The sequence below is a fragment of the Hemiscyllium ocellatum genome, chromosome 16 (genome assembly GCF_020745735.1).
Source record: "Hemiscyllium ocellatum isolate sHemOce1 chromosome 16, sHemOce1.pat.X.cur, whole genome shotgun sequence".
NCBI lineage: Eukaryota > Metazoa > Chordata > Chondrichthyes > Orectolobiformes > Hemiscylliidae > Hemiscyllium > Hemiscyllium ocellatum.
In genome coordinates, this window is record NC_083416.1 from 76,074,770 (window position 1) to 76,093,254 (window position 18,485).

Here is an 18,485-nt window from a genome sequence, read left to right on the forward strand (position 1 = left end):
TAGTGGAAAGCAAGCCTTTCTGGTCCAAAAATGCAACTTTATATCCAAGTGCAAATTAAAACACGACTTGCGGGTTTCCTTATGTCTGACTCAGTTAACTTCATTCTACGTCTTCAGATAAAACGGTAATTTCAGTTCAGATTATTGGATTTATCCCACACTGGTTTCCTAAACTTCCTGGATGTATGGTCTGTTGGTTGCTGTGAGAGACTTTAGGCTCTCCAGGACCTTACCTCCATCATATGCTCAGAAGTGGGAATGTTTGCTGAAATGCACAATGTTCAGTGCCATTCACAACTCCTCAGCTACTAAAGCAGTCTATATCCTACTGCAGCAAGACTTGGAAAACATCCAAGCTTAGGCAAGTGGCAAATAACATTCATGCTATACAAGTGCCGGGCAATGGCCATCTTCAAACAAGAGAGAATCTAAACATCATTCCCTGACATTCAAAGGCATCCCTATCACTGAATGCCCCACTATCAAGAATCTGGTCCTTACCATTGACCAGAAACCAAACTGGACTAGCCATACAAATACATATAAATAAATAGTTACAACAGCAAGTCAGAGACTAGGAATCCTACAGTGATTATCTCATCTCCTGGACAGGCTTTAGGCAGTCATATTTACAACAGACCTCACTTGCCTGGATAAGTTCATTGCCATCAACCCTCAAGAAGCTTGGCTCCATCCAGGACAAAGCAGCCTGCTTGACTGGCACCACATCCACAAACATTCACTCCTTCTACCTCAGTCACTGCTGTGTGTATACAATCTGTAAGATGCACTGCAGACATTCACCAAAGAGCCTTAGACAGCACCTTCCAAATCCACAGGTACTACCACCTAGAAGGACAAGGGCAGCAGATACATGGGAAAACCACTACCTGCAAGTTCCCCTCCATTCACCGTCCTGGCTTGGAAATATATCACTGTTCCTTTACTCTTTCTGGGTCAAAATCCTGGAATTCTCTCCTGAACTGCTTTGTGGTTCAAGAAGGCAGCTCATCATCTTCTTGAAGGCAACTAGAGATGGGCAATAAAAGCTGGCACAGTCAGCAACACCCATTTGAATGATTAGAAAATGGACCATATTTCTGCCTTTACAAAATCATTTTAGTGCATAAAATTCTCGGGCATTAAAATCAGATGACAAAGTTGAAAATTGATTGTCCATATTTTACCCCACTTCTGGCTATGCAAGTGAATGAACAGGAATATGTTCATCCTTTCCTGCCTGTGTATACCTATGCACAGGAAGGATTGTGGGAAGAAGAGCACATGTGCAGACGAGTGTGTGCGCATCTCCACAAAAGCAAACCCTGCAGATGCTGAAAGTCTGCAATGAAAACAAAGTGCTGGAGAAACTCAGCGGGTTTGCAATCTCTGTGGAGAGAGAAGCAGAGTTAACATTTTGGGTCTGGTAATGACATCTTCAGAACCCCAGCCCTGAAGACTTTTCTCTCTCTCCACAGATGCTGCCAGATATGCAGAGTTTCTCCAGTACTTTGTTTTTTACCATATAAATCTTTCTTCCCTGCATTATTATTGTGATTGAGCATCAGGCTGTGTCTGCTGCTCATTGTCATGTTTCTGTTCATCCATCTCACATCCCCGTCCTCTCTGTCCCCTTCGTTTCACGGCAGCTGTCTGTGCTGTTACCTCTTGAACAATTGCTCTACAACAACAAATATTTATATAGCTCCTTTCATGCAGAAAGGCAATTCAGGTTAAGAGGTATTAGGATTGGTCAAAAACTTTGTAAAAAAGAGATAAGTTTCAAGCAGCATTTTAAAAGGAGCAAATAAAGACAGCAAGATATTTCAGGCAGGAGTGCTAGAGTGTATGAGGCTTAGGCAGCTGAAGACGTGGCCTCCAGTGGTGGATGAATTAATCTCAAGGATGCACATGAGACCAGAATTAGGAGAATGCAGAGATCTTAGAAGGTTGTGGGGCTGGAGGAAGTAACAGACAAAGGGAGGAGGGAGACCAGGAATTCAGACATCATCCTCTCTCTCGCACATTCTCTGTCACAACCTAATTGTATTTACGTGTTTCACTTGCGGGGATTGTTTAAAAAAAGTCTGATCAAACGTAATTTTTGCTATTTCATTTCCAATACTAAGTGAAAATGCCTAAAAGCAAAGAACACTGAACAGCCGAGTAACAGTGATTACAATCAGGGTGTTTTGAGAAAGAACAGTTCTGTCAGGCTGATGTTAGTGTGTGAAAGGTTTCCCTTCACCAGGAATGTTTCATAAATCAGCAGCTGATGGGCTCTTGAAGAACAAATATACACTTGCCAAACCAGCCCCACCTCTCCATTTTTCTTAACGTGGGAACATGTAGGGACTGGGAGAGCCTATTAGTCTTGTTGGAAGTGGCTCAGTTGACAGCACACTCACCTCCAAGTCAAAAGGTCATGAGTTTGAGTTCCAATACCTCCATCTCTGTGCCATATCAATGGGAAGGATTACCTGACAAATGTTGGTTCATCTGTCCTTCCAAACTCTTCCCCAACCTCCACTGGAATTCAGGCAGTGGAAGGCCACCTGCCCCCTTTGCTGAGGGGTGGGGAATTTTAACGGTGAAGTCATACCCTGGTGAGGGTTCACAGTCTCAATTTTAACCACAGCTTTGAGTAACAACAATATTTTAACACGGTGCCTTCAATGTAACTAAAATATTTAAAGATGATTAAATAGGCAAGTGTCATGTTTGACCCAGCGACCAGTTTCTAGCCACATATGTGCTGTTACCAAAACACTTATTTTCACCACCAAAACATCACCAAATCCTGCCCCACCACTATCACTGAAACATTCATCCAGGTCTTTGTTACTTCTCGACAGGAAAAACTGATTGCTTTCTTCTTTCATGGGGTGTGGAACATTGTTGACTAGGTCAACACCTAACATCCTTTATCATCTAGAAAGCAGTTAAGTGTCAACCACATTTGCAATGACTCTGGAGTACAGGCCAGAGGAAGTGAGAAGAGCAGATTTCCTTCATAATGGATATTAGTGAACTGAATATGCTTTACAAACATGGTCAATTGTTGTACTTGGGCCAGTTGTTTAGCCCTGATTTTTACTGACTTCAAATTTCACTATCTATCACAGTAGAATTTGCATCCATTTTCTCAGAACATTGGTCTAAGGTACTGGAATGCTAGTCCAGTGACTACACTACTGTCGCCCCATGCTTATGTGACTTAGTTTTAGCTTCTGTTTACCATTACTGCGCCTGAAGGTGTTTAACTGTGCTGACAGAGCGAGAAAAATGCAAGATGTTTTTAATTATCTCAGGAAATTTGATACATAGGCGGATGTAGTCAGAGGTGATGGAACTGGAACCTGGTCAACATTCGGAGGTCAGCTTCTGAAAGGAGAAGCGAGGAGGTAGAAAGGATTAGGGAGGGAATTCCAGAACCTTAGGATTAAAGCAACTGAATTTACAACTGCAATTGGCCGAGTCAGGAATAGGTAAAAATGGGAGGATGCCAGAAGTCACACAGGGCTAGAGAAGATTACAGAGGTAGGGGATAAAACAAAATGGAGGGATTTGAGAATTATTAAATTTGTATACTTGGGAAATGTTGTTTTGTTTGAGGAGCAATCCTTCCAGGATATCATGGACCTTTCCTCTATTTGGACTATTCTATCCTCTGTTTAATCCCACACCCATTACAAATAGGCATCAAAAATATTCCCTAACCCTCTGACAGTGCATGCGCCCTCAGCCCTCTGACTGCTTGGCAGTCCTTCAGTACTCCTACACCAGTGAAGTGATCTCCCAGCATTGAATAAGCAGTATTTCATGTTCAAGTCTATGGAATGGGTCTTGAAGTCAGCTTTCAGACTCAGACACAGACACAATGGGTTATTAGTCAGGTCAGCCAACTCATCTCAGACTGGAGTTATCAGATGGGACCATAATTGCTTCTGCGGATTAGTAACAGACAGGAGGGCACTTTACTCATTGGTGCAACAGGCCACAGAAATATAGTTAGTTGTGGTAAAGACAGCAGCCATTTTATAGAATCTCTACAGTGTGGAAACAGACCATTCAGCCCAGCAAGTCCACATTGCCCATCTAAAGTGTATCCCACCCACACCCACCCCCCAACCCCTATCCTTGTAACTCTGCATTTCCCATGGCTAACCCACCTAGCCTGCACATCCCATGGTCAATTTAGCATGGATAATCCATCCTAACCCTTTGGACTTTGGAAGGAAACTGGAGCACCCAGAGGAAACCAACACAGACACAGAAAGAAGGTGCAAACTCCACACAAACAGTTGAACCCAGATCCCTGGTGCTGTGAGGCAGCAGTGCTAATCACTAAGCCACTGTGCTATCCCTCACTCGTCCATGGGGATGCATTAGCTTAAGGGAAGACTGAACAATTAGTCATTTCTCTCAGCTCTTTCTGTAGAATCCTGCAATTTTTTCCTTCAAGCATTTATTGAAATCCCTTTTGAACACTACTTCCTCTATCAAATTCCACATTAATCTTCCCTACTGTAATGAGAACATTCCTAGTTTTGCCCCATAATTGATGACACTCATCCTTGGTGTCATCCAGTAATTCCTTTCTGCACTCTCACCAAGGCCTTAACATCCTTCCCAATGAAACCTTACAGCTCAGCAAGCAAACCTCCATCTAGATCCTTCCTAATATGTGGTGCCTAGAATCAGACCCAGCTTTTACAACTTGGAGCTAGTCGGTGAATTATGAAAAATTTTCAACATTTCTTCCTCTATGGATAAAATCAGACTGATTTCACTAAAAAAACACATTGTAGCTCAACCAACTTCAATCATCTGTGTACTTCCAGGTATGGCTGTTACTGCATTCCCTTGAACAGAGGCTTCCCAAATGTCACAAGCTCTTAACTTATTTCTGTGGTGACGAGCAGCCAGAAATATTCCCAGAGCTTTCCTCAATTCCTTTCATAAACCCAACAGCTTCTATTTGGTCAACTTAAAATTTCCATCACAACCCCCTTATTCCTCCCCGACCTCAAAACACAGCTGCCTTCCTCTCCCTATACTGGCCTCTGAAGGGGTAATGGCTTCTTCACAGGACAGTTTAGAGTTTGAGAACCACTTTACTCCAGTTATCTCCTGGATTACATCCTGTGCCAGTCAATACTCTGATCCCTTAGTCTCTCTCGTAATCAGTCTGCCGGACCAATCAACACCTACTCTCTGCTGGTTCTCAGGTCTTTCACAAATTTAATTCATGCTCATTCACTGTGTAGCGTTCACAATACCATTTTGTGTGACTGTTATCGTGGTGCTTTCTCCCTCTCTCCAACCCTTTTCACACAGTTGACCTCGTTATCCTCTTCCAATGCCTCTCCTCTGTGGCGCTACCACTCTATTTATAGCCATAATCCTATCACAAGCATCTCAGCTGGTGACTTTCTTTGTAACTTACTTTCATATTATTACTGTTCTCTGTAACCTTCAGAAGCCCTTGTTTCTTGGGTATTGAGTATCTACACAGGATCGTGGATACAGTTCCCTTTGTACTAGACTTCTGGCCACTCAGATCCCTTGTTCATTGTTGTGCTAGAGCAAGGCTCTCTCACTTTATTCAATACAGTAACACTATTTATATTTATCTCTACAAAGATAACTGAATATGGCTCTCAAGTGGGGTATCTTCCAATTGTTTCATTACAGACTTTCTGGTTTGTTCTTCTGCTCTACAGACATCAGAGTAACATAATCAGTTACATATCCACATTCCATTGTACAGCATGTTGCAGGAGTGATTCTACTGACCAAATCACTGAGCTCCACTAAAAATCTAGCCTTGGCTCCCCTCCTGCAGGTTTTCTCTTAGACTAAACCATGTCCATTTTGAGATATATGCATGCAGAGATAGACAATTGATGCAACGTAACTAATCAATAATCTAATGCAATGTAATTGTACGGCATAAGTTGGCACAAGTGAGCATAAAGCTGATGGAATGTCATTTTAAAAAATGCAAATTGACCACTGTTATACTTTTAGGGGAGAAAATCTCTCCTTACCTGGTCCCCTACCAACGTGATTGATGCTGAACTGCCCTGTGAAATGATCTAACAAGTTAGTGCTTGTTGTGTTAAGTCGATTACAATGTGGGCTCCTGTGGTTCAAGAAGGTGACAGCCACTACCACCACCTTCTTAGGGGAATAGTGATTGGCAATAAATTCCAGCCTTGCTAGTGACACCCATAGTCCCAAAATGACTAAACAAATTGAAATAAAATTGATTCATGTTTGCCACATATTTTCATTTCATTACGATTCAACTACAGTTGAAACTTGGCTTCCCATTTTGTCGACATTGGTTTCCTGAAAGTGCTCTCATCTGGTATTTCATCTCCAACTGTTACCTTCTGACCTTGCCAATAGAAAATTCACTCCATCTTATCACAGATACAGGGTGCTCACCAGTGTATGGTGCCAGTGGAAGTGTGGATGGTGTTTGCCAACTTTCTCTTGATGGGCATTTCTATCAAGTCTGTATCCCTTGACCATCCCTCATTTCTTTTGTTTAGGATTAGCTGCATCAACCATCTCGTTCCCAAGGTCTGGAGTTTCCTCAATCTCTGGAGTTAGCGCTCTCTCCTCTTAAAATGCTTTTTAATACCCATCGTCTGGTCAAGTTTTTGGTCACCTACATTCTCCTTATGTAGTTTTGGGTCAAATTTTGCTTGATAATTGCTCCTCCACAACACTATAGAATATGCACAATGTTAAATGTGCTGTGCAAATTTGGATTCTTGTTGGCTTATTTATATGAAGTGACTAGCTCATTCTAACCAAAGGACAAATTATCACCCCCAGCACACGAGAGAATTGGACAATGTTCACTAGCTTGCAAAAAACAAAAATATGTGAAACTGATATTCATTATGTTGGTACTGTGCTCACAGCCCCTGGATTGCTCCATACAGTCTATGGCATGAAACAGGTCATTCACCCTGACAGGACATTGCTGGTTTAAGGTTCCTCCTCAATTTAAATGCCTCTTCCCACTCTGCACACAACTCAAGCCCTCTGTTCCCTAATCCTTCATACGTACAGAAAGCTGTGAACACAATGAAATTAAAGGAGAAACCTTTTTAGCCAAGTGCATGGTGAAATTGTGAAACTCATTCATACACACGAACAGGAGTTGGCTCATCAATCCCTCTCACCTGTCAAGTCATTCAGTAAGATCATGGCTAATCTGATCATGGTGATATTGAAGCAAATATTGTAGATTAAGATCAGGAGAAAGAATAAAGATTTAGTTGATTAAGTTACCATAAAATCATTGGATACTGGAGCAAAAGTAAGCGATTCAGCCCATTGAGTCTGCTCCAGCATTCAATGAGTTGATGGCTGATTTGATAACCGTCAATCCTACAATCGCCTTTTCCTCATTGCCTTACTGATTAAAAATCTATCCATCTCATCTCTGACTATACTTAATGACCCAGCCTCAACACCCTCTGCAATGAACAATTCCAGAGACTGACTATCTCAGAAGAAAATGATAGAACATAGAACATTACAGCGCAGTACAGGCCCTTCGGCCCTCGATGTTCCGCCGACCTGTCTTACCAATCTGAAGCCCATCTAACCTACACCATTCCATGTACATGCATATGCTTGTCCAATGACGACTTAAATGCACTTAAAGTTGACGAATCTACCGTTGCAGGCAAAGCATTCCATACCCTTGCTACTCTGGGTAAAGAAACTACCTCTGACATCTGTCCTATATCTATCACCCCTCATTTTAAAGCTATGCCCCCTCGTGCTCGCCATCACCATTCTTGGAAAAAGGCTCTCCCTGTCCACCTAATGTAACCCTCCGATTATCTTATATGTCTCTAAGTCACCTCTCAACCTTCTTCTCTCTAACGAAAACAACCTCAAGTCCCTAAACCTTTCCTCGCAAGACCTTTCCTCCATACCAGGCAACATCCTAGTAAATCTCCTCTGCACTCTTTCCAAAGCTTCCACATCCTTCTTATAATGTGGCGACCAGAACTGTATACAATACTCCAAGTGCGGCCGCACTAGAGTTTTGTACAGCTGTAGCATAACCTCATGGTTCTGGAACTCAATCCCTCTATTAATAAAAGCTAAAACATTGTATGCCTTCTTAACAACCCTGTCAACCTGGGTGGCAACTTTCAAGGATCTGTGTACCTGGACACCGAGAACTCTCTGCTCATGCACATGACCAAGAATCTTATCATTAGCCCAGTACTTTGCATTCTGGTTACTCTGACCAAAGTGAATCATCTCACACTTGTCCGCATTAAACACCATTTGCCACCTCTCAGCTCAGCACTGCAACTTATGTTTCTCTGTAACCTGCTACATCCTTTGTCACTATCCACAACTCCACCGACCTTAGTGTCGTCTGCAAATTTACTAACCCACCCTTCTACGCCCTCATCCAGGTCGTTTATAAAAATGACAAAACAGCAGTGGACCCAACACCAACCCTTGCGGTACACCACTAGTAACTGGGCTCCAGGATGAACATTTCCCATCAACCACCACCTTCTCTTCTTTCAGCAAGCCAAACTGCTATATCTCCCACAATCCCATTCCTCTGCATTTTGTACAATAGCCTACTGTGGGGAACCTTATCGAACACCTTGCTGAAATTCATATACACCACATCGACTGGTTTACTCTCATCTACCTGTTTGGTCACCTTCTCAAAAGAACTCAATAAGGTTGGTGAGGCACGACCTACCCTTCACAAAACCGTGTTGACTATCCCTAATCAAATTATTCTTTTCCAGATGATTATAATCCCTCTCTCATAACCTTTTCCAACAACTGAAGTGAGGCTCACTGTTCTATAATTACCAGGATTGTCTCTACTCCCTTCTTGAACAGAGGAACTACATTTGTTATCCTCCAGTCTTCTGGCACTATTCCTGTAGACAATGCCGAGCCTTTGGCATTGATCTTTAAATTGTCAATCTACTCCCTGGCTTCCCAGAGGATCCTAGGACAAATCCCATCCGGCCCAGGGGACTTATCTATTTTCACACTCTGCAGGATTTCTAATACCTCTCCCTTGTGAACCTCGATCTCACCTAGACTAGTAGCCTGTATCTCAGTATTCTCCTCGACAACTGTCATTTTCTATAGTGAATACTGTCGAAAAGTATTCATTTAGTGCTTCCCCTATTTTCTCTGACTCCCCACACAACTTCCCACTACTATCCTTGATTGGCCCTAATCTTACTTTCGTCATTCTTTTATTCCTTAAATACCTATAGAAAGCCTTAGGGTTTACCATGATCCTATCCGCCAACTTCTCATGTCTCTTCCTGGCTCATCTGAGCTCTCTCTTTAGGTCTTTCCTGGTTATCTTGTAACCCTCAAGCACCCTAGTTGAGCCTTCACATCTCATCCTAACATAAGCCTGCTTCTTCCTCTTGACCAGAGATTCCACTTCCTTCGTAAACCACAGCTCCCACGCTCTACAGCTTCCTCCCTACCTGACAAGTACATACTTATCTAGGACACACAGTAGCTTTTCCTTGAATAAGTTCCACATTTCTAATGTACCTATCCCCTGCAGTTTCCTTCTCCATCCTATGCTTCCTAAATCTTGCCTAATCGCATCGTAATTGCCTTTCCCCCAGCTGTAACTCTGGCCCAGTGGTATACACCTATCCCTTTCTATCACTGAAGTAAACATAACAGAATTGTGATCACTATCACCAAACTGCTCACCTACTTCCAAGTCTAACACCTGGCTGAGCTCATTACCCAGTAACAAATCTAAATGTGGCTTCGCCCCTTGTTGGCCTGTCTACATACTATGTCAGGAAGCCCTCCCGCACACACTGGACAAAAACAGATCCATCCATAGTACTCTTCCTATAGTGTTCCCAGTCAATATTTGGAAAGTTGAAGTCCCCCATGATAACTACCCTGTCTCTCTCACTCCTATCGAGAATCATCTTTGCGATCCTTTCCTCTACATCTCTGGAACTATTCAGAAGCCGATGGAAAACTCCCAACAGGGTGACCTCTCCTTTCCTGTTTCTAACCTCAGCCCATACTACCTCAGTTGACGAGTCCCCAAACATTCTTTCTACAACTGTAATACTGTCCTTGACCAACAATGCCACACCTCCCGTCTTTTACCAGCTTCTCTGTTCTTACTGAAGCATCGAAATCCTGGAACCTGCAACAACCATTCCTGTCCCTGCTCTATCCATGTCTCCGAAATGGCCACATCAAAAGTCCCAGGTACCAACCCATGCTGCAAGTTCACCTACCTTATTCCGGATGCTCCTGGCGTTGAAGTAGACACACTTCAAACCAACTTCTTGCTTCCCGGTGCCATCTGGTGTCCCTGAAACTTGATTTCGGACCTCCCCACTCTCAACCTTTTCCATACTTGAACTACAATCTCGGTTCCCATCCCCCTGCTGGATTAGTTTAAACCCACCCCAATAGCCTTAGCGAATATCCTCCCCAGGATATTGGTACCCCCTGTTTCAGATGAAGACGACCCTGCTTGGCGCGGTCCCACCTAACCCAGAAAGACCCCCAATTATCCAAGAATCTAAAACCCTCCCTCCTGCACCATTCCCTGTAGCCACGTGTTCAACTGCTCTCTCTCTCCCTATTCCTTGCCTCATTAGCACGTGGCACGGGCAACAAACCAGAGACAACTCTGTTTGTCTTAGCTCTAAGCTTCCATCCTAGCTCCCTGAATTTTTGCCTTAAATCCCCATCTCTATCTTAAATGTGAGACCCCTTACTCTCAGCCCTCAATCCTGGACTCTCCAAAGAGGTAACAGCCTCGCTGTTAGGGTTAGGAAGAGGTGAGGATCAAACATAAACACTAATGTAGACTTATGGTGATGAATGACCTTCTGCTATCCTTCAGACCATCAATGCTCTCTTCATCAAACACTCACAGCAGACAGGTCACTGTTCTCACAAATGCCAACTTGCATTTATGTAGTGCCTTTGTCACAGCAAAATCTCTGTTTCAAACAGAAGGCTTTTATACCTTTATTCTTTCATGGAATAATGGTGTCACCGATAAGATCAATACTTATTGCCTGCAATAATTGCCCTAGAACTGAATGGCTTGCTTGGTCATTGCTGAGTTTGGATTCACATGTAAACCAGTCCATTGCAAAGACAGAAAATTTTCTTTGCTACAGGACATTAATGGGCCAGAGGGGTTTTGTACAATAATAGATGGCTGTTTCAGGGTCACCATTTCTGAATAAAGGCCACTAGGTTCGTTGGTGTGATCTGAACCAGTGTCCCCAAAGAATAAGCCTGAGTCTCCAGTTTACTCGTCAGGTGCCACAGTCTCTCCAAATCTGAGTCAGCTGAGACGATCTGAGGATCAAAAACTTGATCAAAGCACAATCGCCTGATGAAGGAGGGGCACTCCAAAAGCTGTGTGCTTCCAATTAAACCTGTTGACTATAACCTGGTGTTGTGATTTTTAAACTTTGATCAAAGTGATGAAGATAATGCATGCAACTTTTCCCCAAATTCTCCACCTTGAGGAACATGTTGTAGGTATCCCTCTCAGTGGGGTTTTCCTACTCAGTTACCAGCACATTCAGGATCTTTATTTCTCAATCATGGGGATTTAACACTTTCGTCTCCTCATCAACAGGTAAGTAACCAGGTAAGGAAGTGAAGGTAACTCGGAATCCATGACAAAACCCACTGCAGCCTAAACGAGTCTTTAGCATCTGACCCAGCATTTCAACTTCCTGCATCCCGACCTTGTCTGTGTGTGCCTGCCAAACTCCAGGAATAATCTCCAGTGAAACATTTAGATCCCAACAGAGACACACCAAGCCCATGACAAAACCTTTTACTCATACAACAGCAGTCTCTTAAAAATTTGCTTTTCCTGCTTCAAAAGACAGAGAGACAGAAAGAAAGAAAGCAAACTCATCGTGAAGATCTGGCGGGAGATGATGACAATTTTCAGAAGAATGCAACTAATTAAAGCCATCATTCAAATCAGATCTAATCATTTTTGTGTTTAAAACATACATATAAGGAGCTCTGTCCTCTGCTGTCCCCATTCCACTAATCACCGCAGCTTCTAACATTAATAAAATGAGGAACTGTGCCATTTAACCAGTCAGTGTTGATGATGATCTTTTGGTCCAACATACCTATACTTTCTCTCTTAATGAGCTGTGACATTGGTCCCGATCTCTCTACTCTTTCCCCATAACCCTGCCTCTATCAAATATTGATCCAACTTCTCACTAAATTTGCTTCAACCACCTTCTCAGGCTAGTGGAGGACTCTCCTGATCACAACAATTCTCGTCTCCTCATTTAGTTCCTAGAATCGTTTGGGACAGAAGAGGCCTTTTGGCCCATCAAATCTGCACAGGCAATTCTAAATCGACACATCAAATGTCATAACTTTTGCAGGAAATGTGAAGTGCTCATCCAAGTACTTTTTAAAGGTTGTGAGGTTCCCTGCCTCAACTCCGCTCCCAGGCAGTGCATTCCAGACCCTCAAAACACTCAGTGAAAAAATTTTCCTCAAATCTCCTGACTCTCACTTTAAAAATAGTCCCCTTGTTACCGAGTCTTCGACTAAGGAGTAACAGCTGCTCACTATTCACTTTGTGCCTCATAATCTAATGTACCCTTATCAGGAGGGCTCATGTGGCTCAGTGGTAGTGTCCCTGCCTCCAAGCCAGAAGATCTGGGTTCAAGTTCTACCTATGCCGTAAATGTCTAACATGCCTGAATAACTTGATTCAAAAAGCACACACTTTTTTCAGAATATCTCCCCCCACCACCACACACACCCCAGCCTTATACTAGCTGAAATACTCCAACCCAGACAACATCCTAGTGAATCTGCTCTGCACCCCTCCAGTGCAATCACACCTATTCAATCTCCCTGACATCCGTGACCAAAGAACAAAAATCTCTCACCAGCTAAGGGGGAAGGTGACCTGAAAGACTCCAGAGATTAAAGAATTACAAGGAGCAAATTCTCAATCCAAGTAATCCTTAGTTTCCCATTCCCACAAAACTTCAGCAGACAAACCACACCAGTTCAGTCCAGAACGACCAGCCAAGATTCGAACTCACCTGAAGATCTCGGCGGTGGGAAACTTTCCTTTTGGGAAGTCCATTCTTCAGTAAACGTAGAGGGAAAAAGTCTGGGATAACACTGGCAGCCCAGCCTGAAGCTCCTAGTATTGAATCGCCTGGAAGTCTGGTTGCAACGGGGGAAAGGAAGGGACAAACACACACACACACACGGGGATAAAATATTTTCTCCAAAGAATTTCTTTTAAAAAGAGCAAAATCAGCGATAGAGGTAAGAAACTCCTCGAGTCTGGTGGAGGAGGGTCCCCCCGGTGTGGTTTAAAAATACAACACGAGAGAGAGAAACAGAAATGAAATCTTCCTGCAACTTTTCGGAGAAAGAACTGTGCTGGGACGGGAGGATTGATTTTCTCCCGAGTGCTCCAACTCTGAGACAATTCCCTTTGTAGTCTGGCAATTTGCCCAACTTTTTTTTCTCTGTGTGTATATGTGTGTGGGATTGAAAATAGGATGTCGGAGAGCCCTGCCTCTCCACGCCAAGAGTTGACTCACGGTCAATGAGTCGACTTCTCTCGCTTGAGTCGAGCATGTTCCCAGCCCATCGGTGCTGTTTTATTCCCTTCAAAAGTACCAAGTTACAAGTTCTTTCTTAAACACAGTTTAACTCGAGAGGAGACACATTGCTGATAAAATGTAGTGACTGGAATCACAGATTTAAACACATAGCCCCTGGTTAGAGAGAAACTGACACGTGCAAGGTTACATATGGAACAAATTAAGGACTGTGGTGAGTTTGTAAATTCCTAGTCCATCCTGATTTTAACCCTCAACCAGCAAGGAATATTGCCCTATGCCCAATTCCCTCTTAACTATTTAGGAAGTCAAACTTAATTGGACTTTAATTCCAATTATTTTCGTTCTTTAAAGGGAAACTTGTCTTTAATGAATAGTTTAATCTGGGTTGCCTGCAGTATTTAAGTCACTCTTTGACTGGGAGTTTGTGCAATCTTCAGGTAAAATGGGATGATATTACTGAATCCAGGTTACATACCCACTGCAGTTCCCCATTTTAACAGGCGCTGAATTCACACCTTATTTTTTGTTTCTTTTCTTTATATTTGTCAGAGACTGTTTTGTTATGGAAATATTTTATGTAAACATGTCACACTGTAAATTCTGACCACTGGTGGCGCCATAGCACCTTTACTGATAAGAAGTACTAATTGCAGAGAGACAATTAGTTACACAGTCAATAGACAATAGGTGCAGGAGTAGACCGTTCTGCCCTTCGAGCCAGCACCACCATTCAATATGATCGTGGCTGATCATCATTAATCAGTATCCTGTTCCTGTCTTATCTCCTAACCCTTGATTCCACTACCCTTGAAAGCTCTATCCAACCCTTTCTTAAATGAATCCAGAGACTGGGCCTTCACTGCCCTCTGGGGCAGAGCATTCCACACAGCCACCACTCTCTGGGTGAAGAAGTTTCTCCTCATCTCTGTCCTAAATGGTCTACCCTGTATTTTTAAGCTGAGTCCTCTGGTCCAGCACTGTTTCCTGCCTCCAGAGTGTCCAATCCTTTAATAATCATATGTCTCAATCAGATCCCCTCTCAGTCTTCTAAACTCAAGGGTATACAAGCCCAGTCGCTCCAGTCTTTCAGCGTAAGGTAGTCCCGCCATTCCAGGAATTGACCTCATGAACCTACGCTGCACTCCCTCAATAGCCAGAATGTCTTTCCTCAAATTTGGAGACCAGAACTGCACACAGTACTCCAGGTGTGGTCTCACCAGGGCCCTGTACAGCTGCAGAAGAACCTCTTTGCTTCTATACTCAATCCCTCTTGTTATGAAGGCCAGCATGCTATTAGCCTTCTTCACTACCTGTTGTACCTGCATGCTTACCTTCATTGACTGGTGTACAAGAATAACCAGATCTCTTTGTACTGCCCCTTTACCTAAATTGATTCCATTTAGGTAGTAATCTGCCTTCCTGTTCTTGCCGCCAAAGTGGATAACCATACATTTATCCACATTAAACTGCATCTGCCATGCATCTGACCACTCACCTAACCTGTCCAGGTCACCCTGTAATCTCCTAACATCCTCCTCACATTTCACCCTGTCACCCAGCTTAGTATCATCAGCATGTTTGCTAATGTTATTACTAATACCATCTTCTATATCATTTATATTGCAAAAAGCTGCGGTACCCCACTGGTCACTGCCTGCCATTCCGAAATGGAGCCGTTTATCATTATTCTTTGTTTCCTGTCAGCCAACAAACTTTCAATCCAATATAGTACTTTGCCCACAGTACCATGCACCCTAATTTTGCTCACTAACCTCCTATTTGGGACTTTATCAAAAGCTTTCTGAAAGTCCAGGTACACTACATCTACTGGATCTCCCTTGTCCATCTTCAGAGTTATATCCTCAAAAAATTCCAGAAGATTAGTCAAGCATGATTTCCCCTTCATAAATCCATGCTGACTCTGACCTATCCTGTTACTACTATCCAGATGTGTCGTAATCATATCCTTTATAATAGACTCCAGCATCTTTCCCACCACTGAGGTCAGACTAAACTGGTCTATAATTTCCTGCTTCCTCTCTCCCACCTTTCTTAAAAAGTGGTACAACATTAGCCACCCTCCAATCTGCAGGAACTGATCCCGAATCTATCAAACTCAGTTTTATGAAAGAATTCTTTAAAAATCTTGGCATGTAAGCAACTTTAGCAAGACTAGTATTTATTGCCTATCCTTAGTTTCCCATTTATTTAGCAAATGCAAATCCCTGATGCCAAGTGATAGTCTCCTCTTTTGCCACGATTGATGTGGCATTTATCTGCAGAGGGGACACCACTCGATAATCTGCAGCATTGACAATCTCTCCACAACTGGTATCAGAGGTTTATAAAATCATGAGGGGCATGGATAGGGTATATTGACAAAGTATTTCCTCTGGGATGGGGGAGTTCAGAACTAGAGGGCAAAGGTTTAGGGTGAGAGGGGAAAAATTTAAAGGGGACCTAAGAGGCAACTATTTCATGCAGAGGGTGGGGCATGTATGGAATGTGCTGCCAGAGGAAGTGGTGGAGGATGGCATTTGAAAGGCATCTGGATGGGTATTCAATAGGAAGGGTTTAGAAGGATATGGGCCAGGTGCTGGCAAATGGGACTAGATTAGGTTAGGATATCTGGTCAGCATGGATGAGTTGGACTGAAGGGTCTGTTTCATTACAGTACATCCGTATGACTCTCTGACTGCATGGGGTGTTGGCTTGCTCTGAACCTACTTAGCTGAGACCACTATTGTGATGGTAGTTCACATTTGATAGATGGGGTTTGTCATTAGGAAATTGTTAATGGCTTCCATTATTTGGTCCAAGGGATGTCTCCTGGTGGATCTGGCTCAGACAGGCTCTCCATGAAGGGTGGCTGGGATGGAAGTCAGACAGGAGAAAGTGAGGACTGCAGGTGCTGGAGGATCAAAGTCAAGAGTGTACTGCTGGAAAAGCACAGCAAGTCAGGCAGCATCTGAGGAGCAGGAGAATCAATGTTTTGGGCATAAACCCTTCATCAGGAATGAGGCAGTAGGTGGATTGACCAGGTCATTGGCAAGTTAAGTAGGATGAAGCCTGAATGGCTGGAATCAGTTTATGGGTTTTCATCAGTCAGTGGAAGTGTTTGACAGTGATGTTTGCAAGGTTAGGAAGCCAGGAGAAGTATGTGTGAGTTCCCATTGACAAGGTGGTGATGGATCTACTTCATGAACCAATAGTGTCCAAGTGGCGCAGGTGCCCCCACAGTACTGTTGGAGTTCCAGCATCTTGACCTGGCTTTGACGAAGAAGGGACCAATATGTTTTGAATTGAGGATTGTGTGTGTGTGCCAGCTGCACAGTGGCTCAGTGGTGAGCACTGCTGCCTCACAATGCCAGGAACTTGGGTATAATTCCGGCCCTGGGCAACTGTCTGTGTAGAGTTTGCACATTCTCCCCGTGTCTGCATGGATTCTTTCCAGGTGCTCTAGTTTCCTTGCACAATCCAAAGATGTGCAGGTTAGATGGATTAGCCATGGGAAATGTGAGATTATAGGGTGGGGTGTTGCAGGGATGCTCTTGGAGGGAATGGTCTCCTTCTTCACTGTGGGGATTCTACAAGGATTTTGGAAGTTATAATGTTCCCATATTTTTGCTGTCCTTGACTTTCTTGGCAGTCAGGTCATACTTGGGAAGGTTTTGTCAACTGACCCCTGGGGAGTTGCTGCTGTCACATTTGTAGACAATGTGTATGGTTGCCATTGTGCCCTGATATTTTTCAAAGAAATGAAAGGGATTAATTATTAAAATAATTTATCAAGACTGCTTCCATTAGCAAGCAGTGGTCCCCAGGAAGAAAAAGATCGAAAGTGCCAGCACTTGATTCACAATTTGGCTCTGAATTTCTCTAACAGAATCCAGAGAGAGTCTGTTCCCATCAGCTCATTGTTCCCTTCACACTGTGGGTTATAAAGTTTCAAGGACTTTCAGGGCATTTCTTAGATGAAGGTGAACACCATGATACAGTAGAGTGAGAAAGCAACAGATCATCTGGTCACCAATCACATTGCTGTTTTATGCGAGCTTGATGTGTACAAGTTGCCAATCGTGTTTCTGATATTGCAACTTCCCCAGTACCCCATTGGTGGTATAGCACTTTGGGAAACACTGAGGTCTGTAAAGGTGCTTTAGAAGTTGTTACAAACAGGTAAAGTTGCCCAATTATATTATGGATCCAGATGGAATACTGCAAATTGGCAAACTCCCACAGGAGGAGGGATCAACTGGATCCCGTTTCTTATTCACCTGCATTGGCTTGGTTTGTTGCCAGAAGGTTAATTAAAAAATGACTCCCTTCTCTGCAGATATCTTTTTCCCAGACCAAGTGGATTTGTGTTTTGAAAGGAGCCAATGTAACCGGGCTCTCTTGAGCTAATGAGAGAGAGAGAGAGAGAGTTTGCTTATAATGAGAAGAAACAATAAAGTAATGCACGTAACATAAATTAGAAATTAGAAGTGTACACAGATAGTTTCTGGATCATTTGGAAAGATTAGATAGTGAAATATTGTTGTTTTTTTTCCTTTGTGTTGTTCTGGTAGCGTTAATGTTGATCATTGAAGAGCTGATATAAGATTCTTGGATTTGCCAGTTAGCTGTAAATCTTTTGTCTGATTTTTCTTTCAAATGGCTTGCTGACAACTTCTAGCATTCCATACAAAGAAACTTAGAAAATAGGAGCAGAGAGGCAATCATTTACTTGCAACTCTGGGGTGTCTAGTGACTGTGAGCTTCACAGCTGACTCGCAGTCCAACCAGATTAGTACAAATTAGTACCTC

At 43.1% G+C, this 18,485-nt stretch overlaps 1 protein-coding gene across 3 annotated transcripts in view; it reads right to left on the reverse strand.

Annotated features, from left to right (window-relative positions):
- Positions 1–18,485, reverse strand: part of pdgfrb (platelet-derived growth factor receptor, beta polypeptide) — a 131,875-nt gene that overhangs the window by 86,696 nt on the left and 26,694 nt on the right. For 2 of the 3 annotated variants that reach the window (XM_060837408.1, XM_060837407.1), the window contains exon 1: positions 13,140–13,456. The exons of the other annotated variant lie outside the window; for it this stretch is intronic. In XM_060837408.1, coding sequence (XP_060693391.1) covers positions 13,140–13,183 — 44 coding nt within the window. In that variant the 5' untranslated portion in view covers positions 13,184–13,456. Of the gene's footprint in view, positions 1–13,139; positions 13,457–18,485 lie in introns of those variants that run through there. 3 annotated transcript variants of the gene reach the window in all.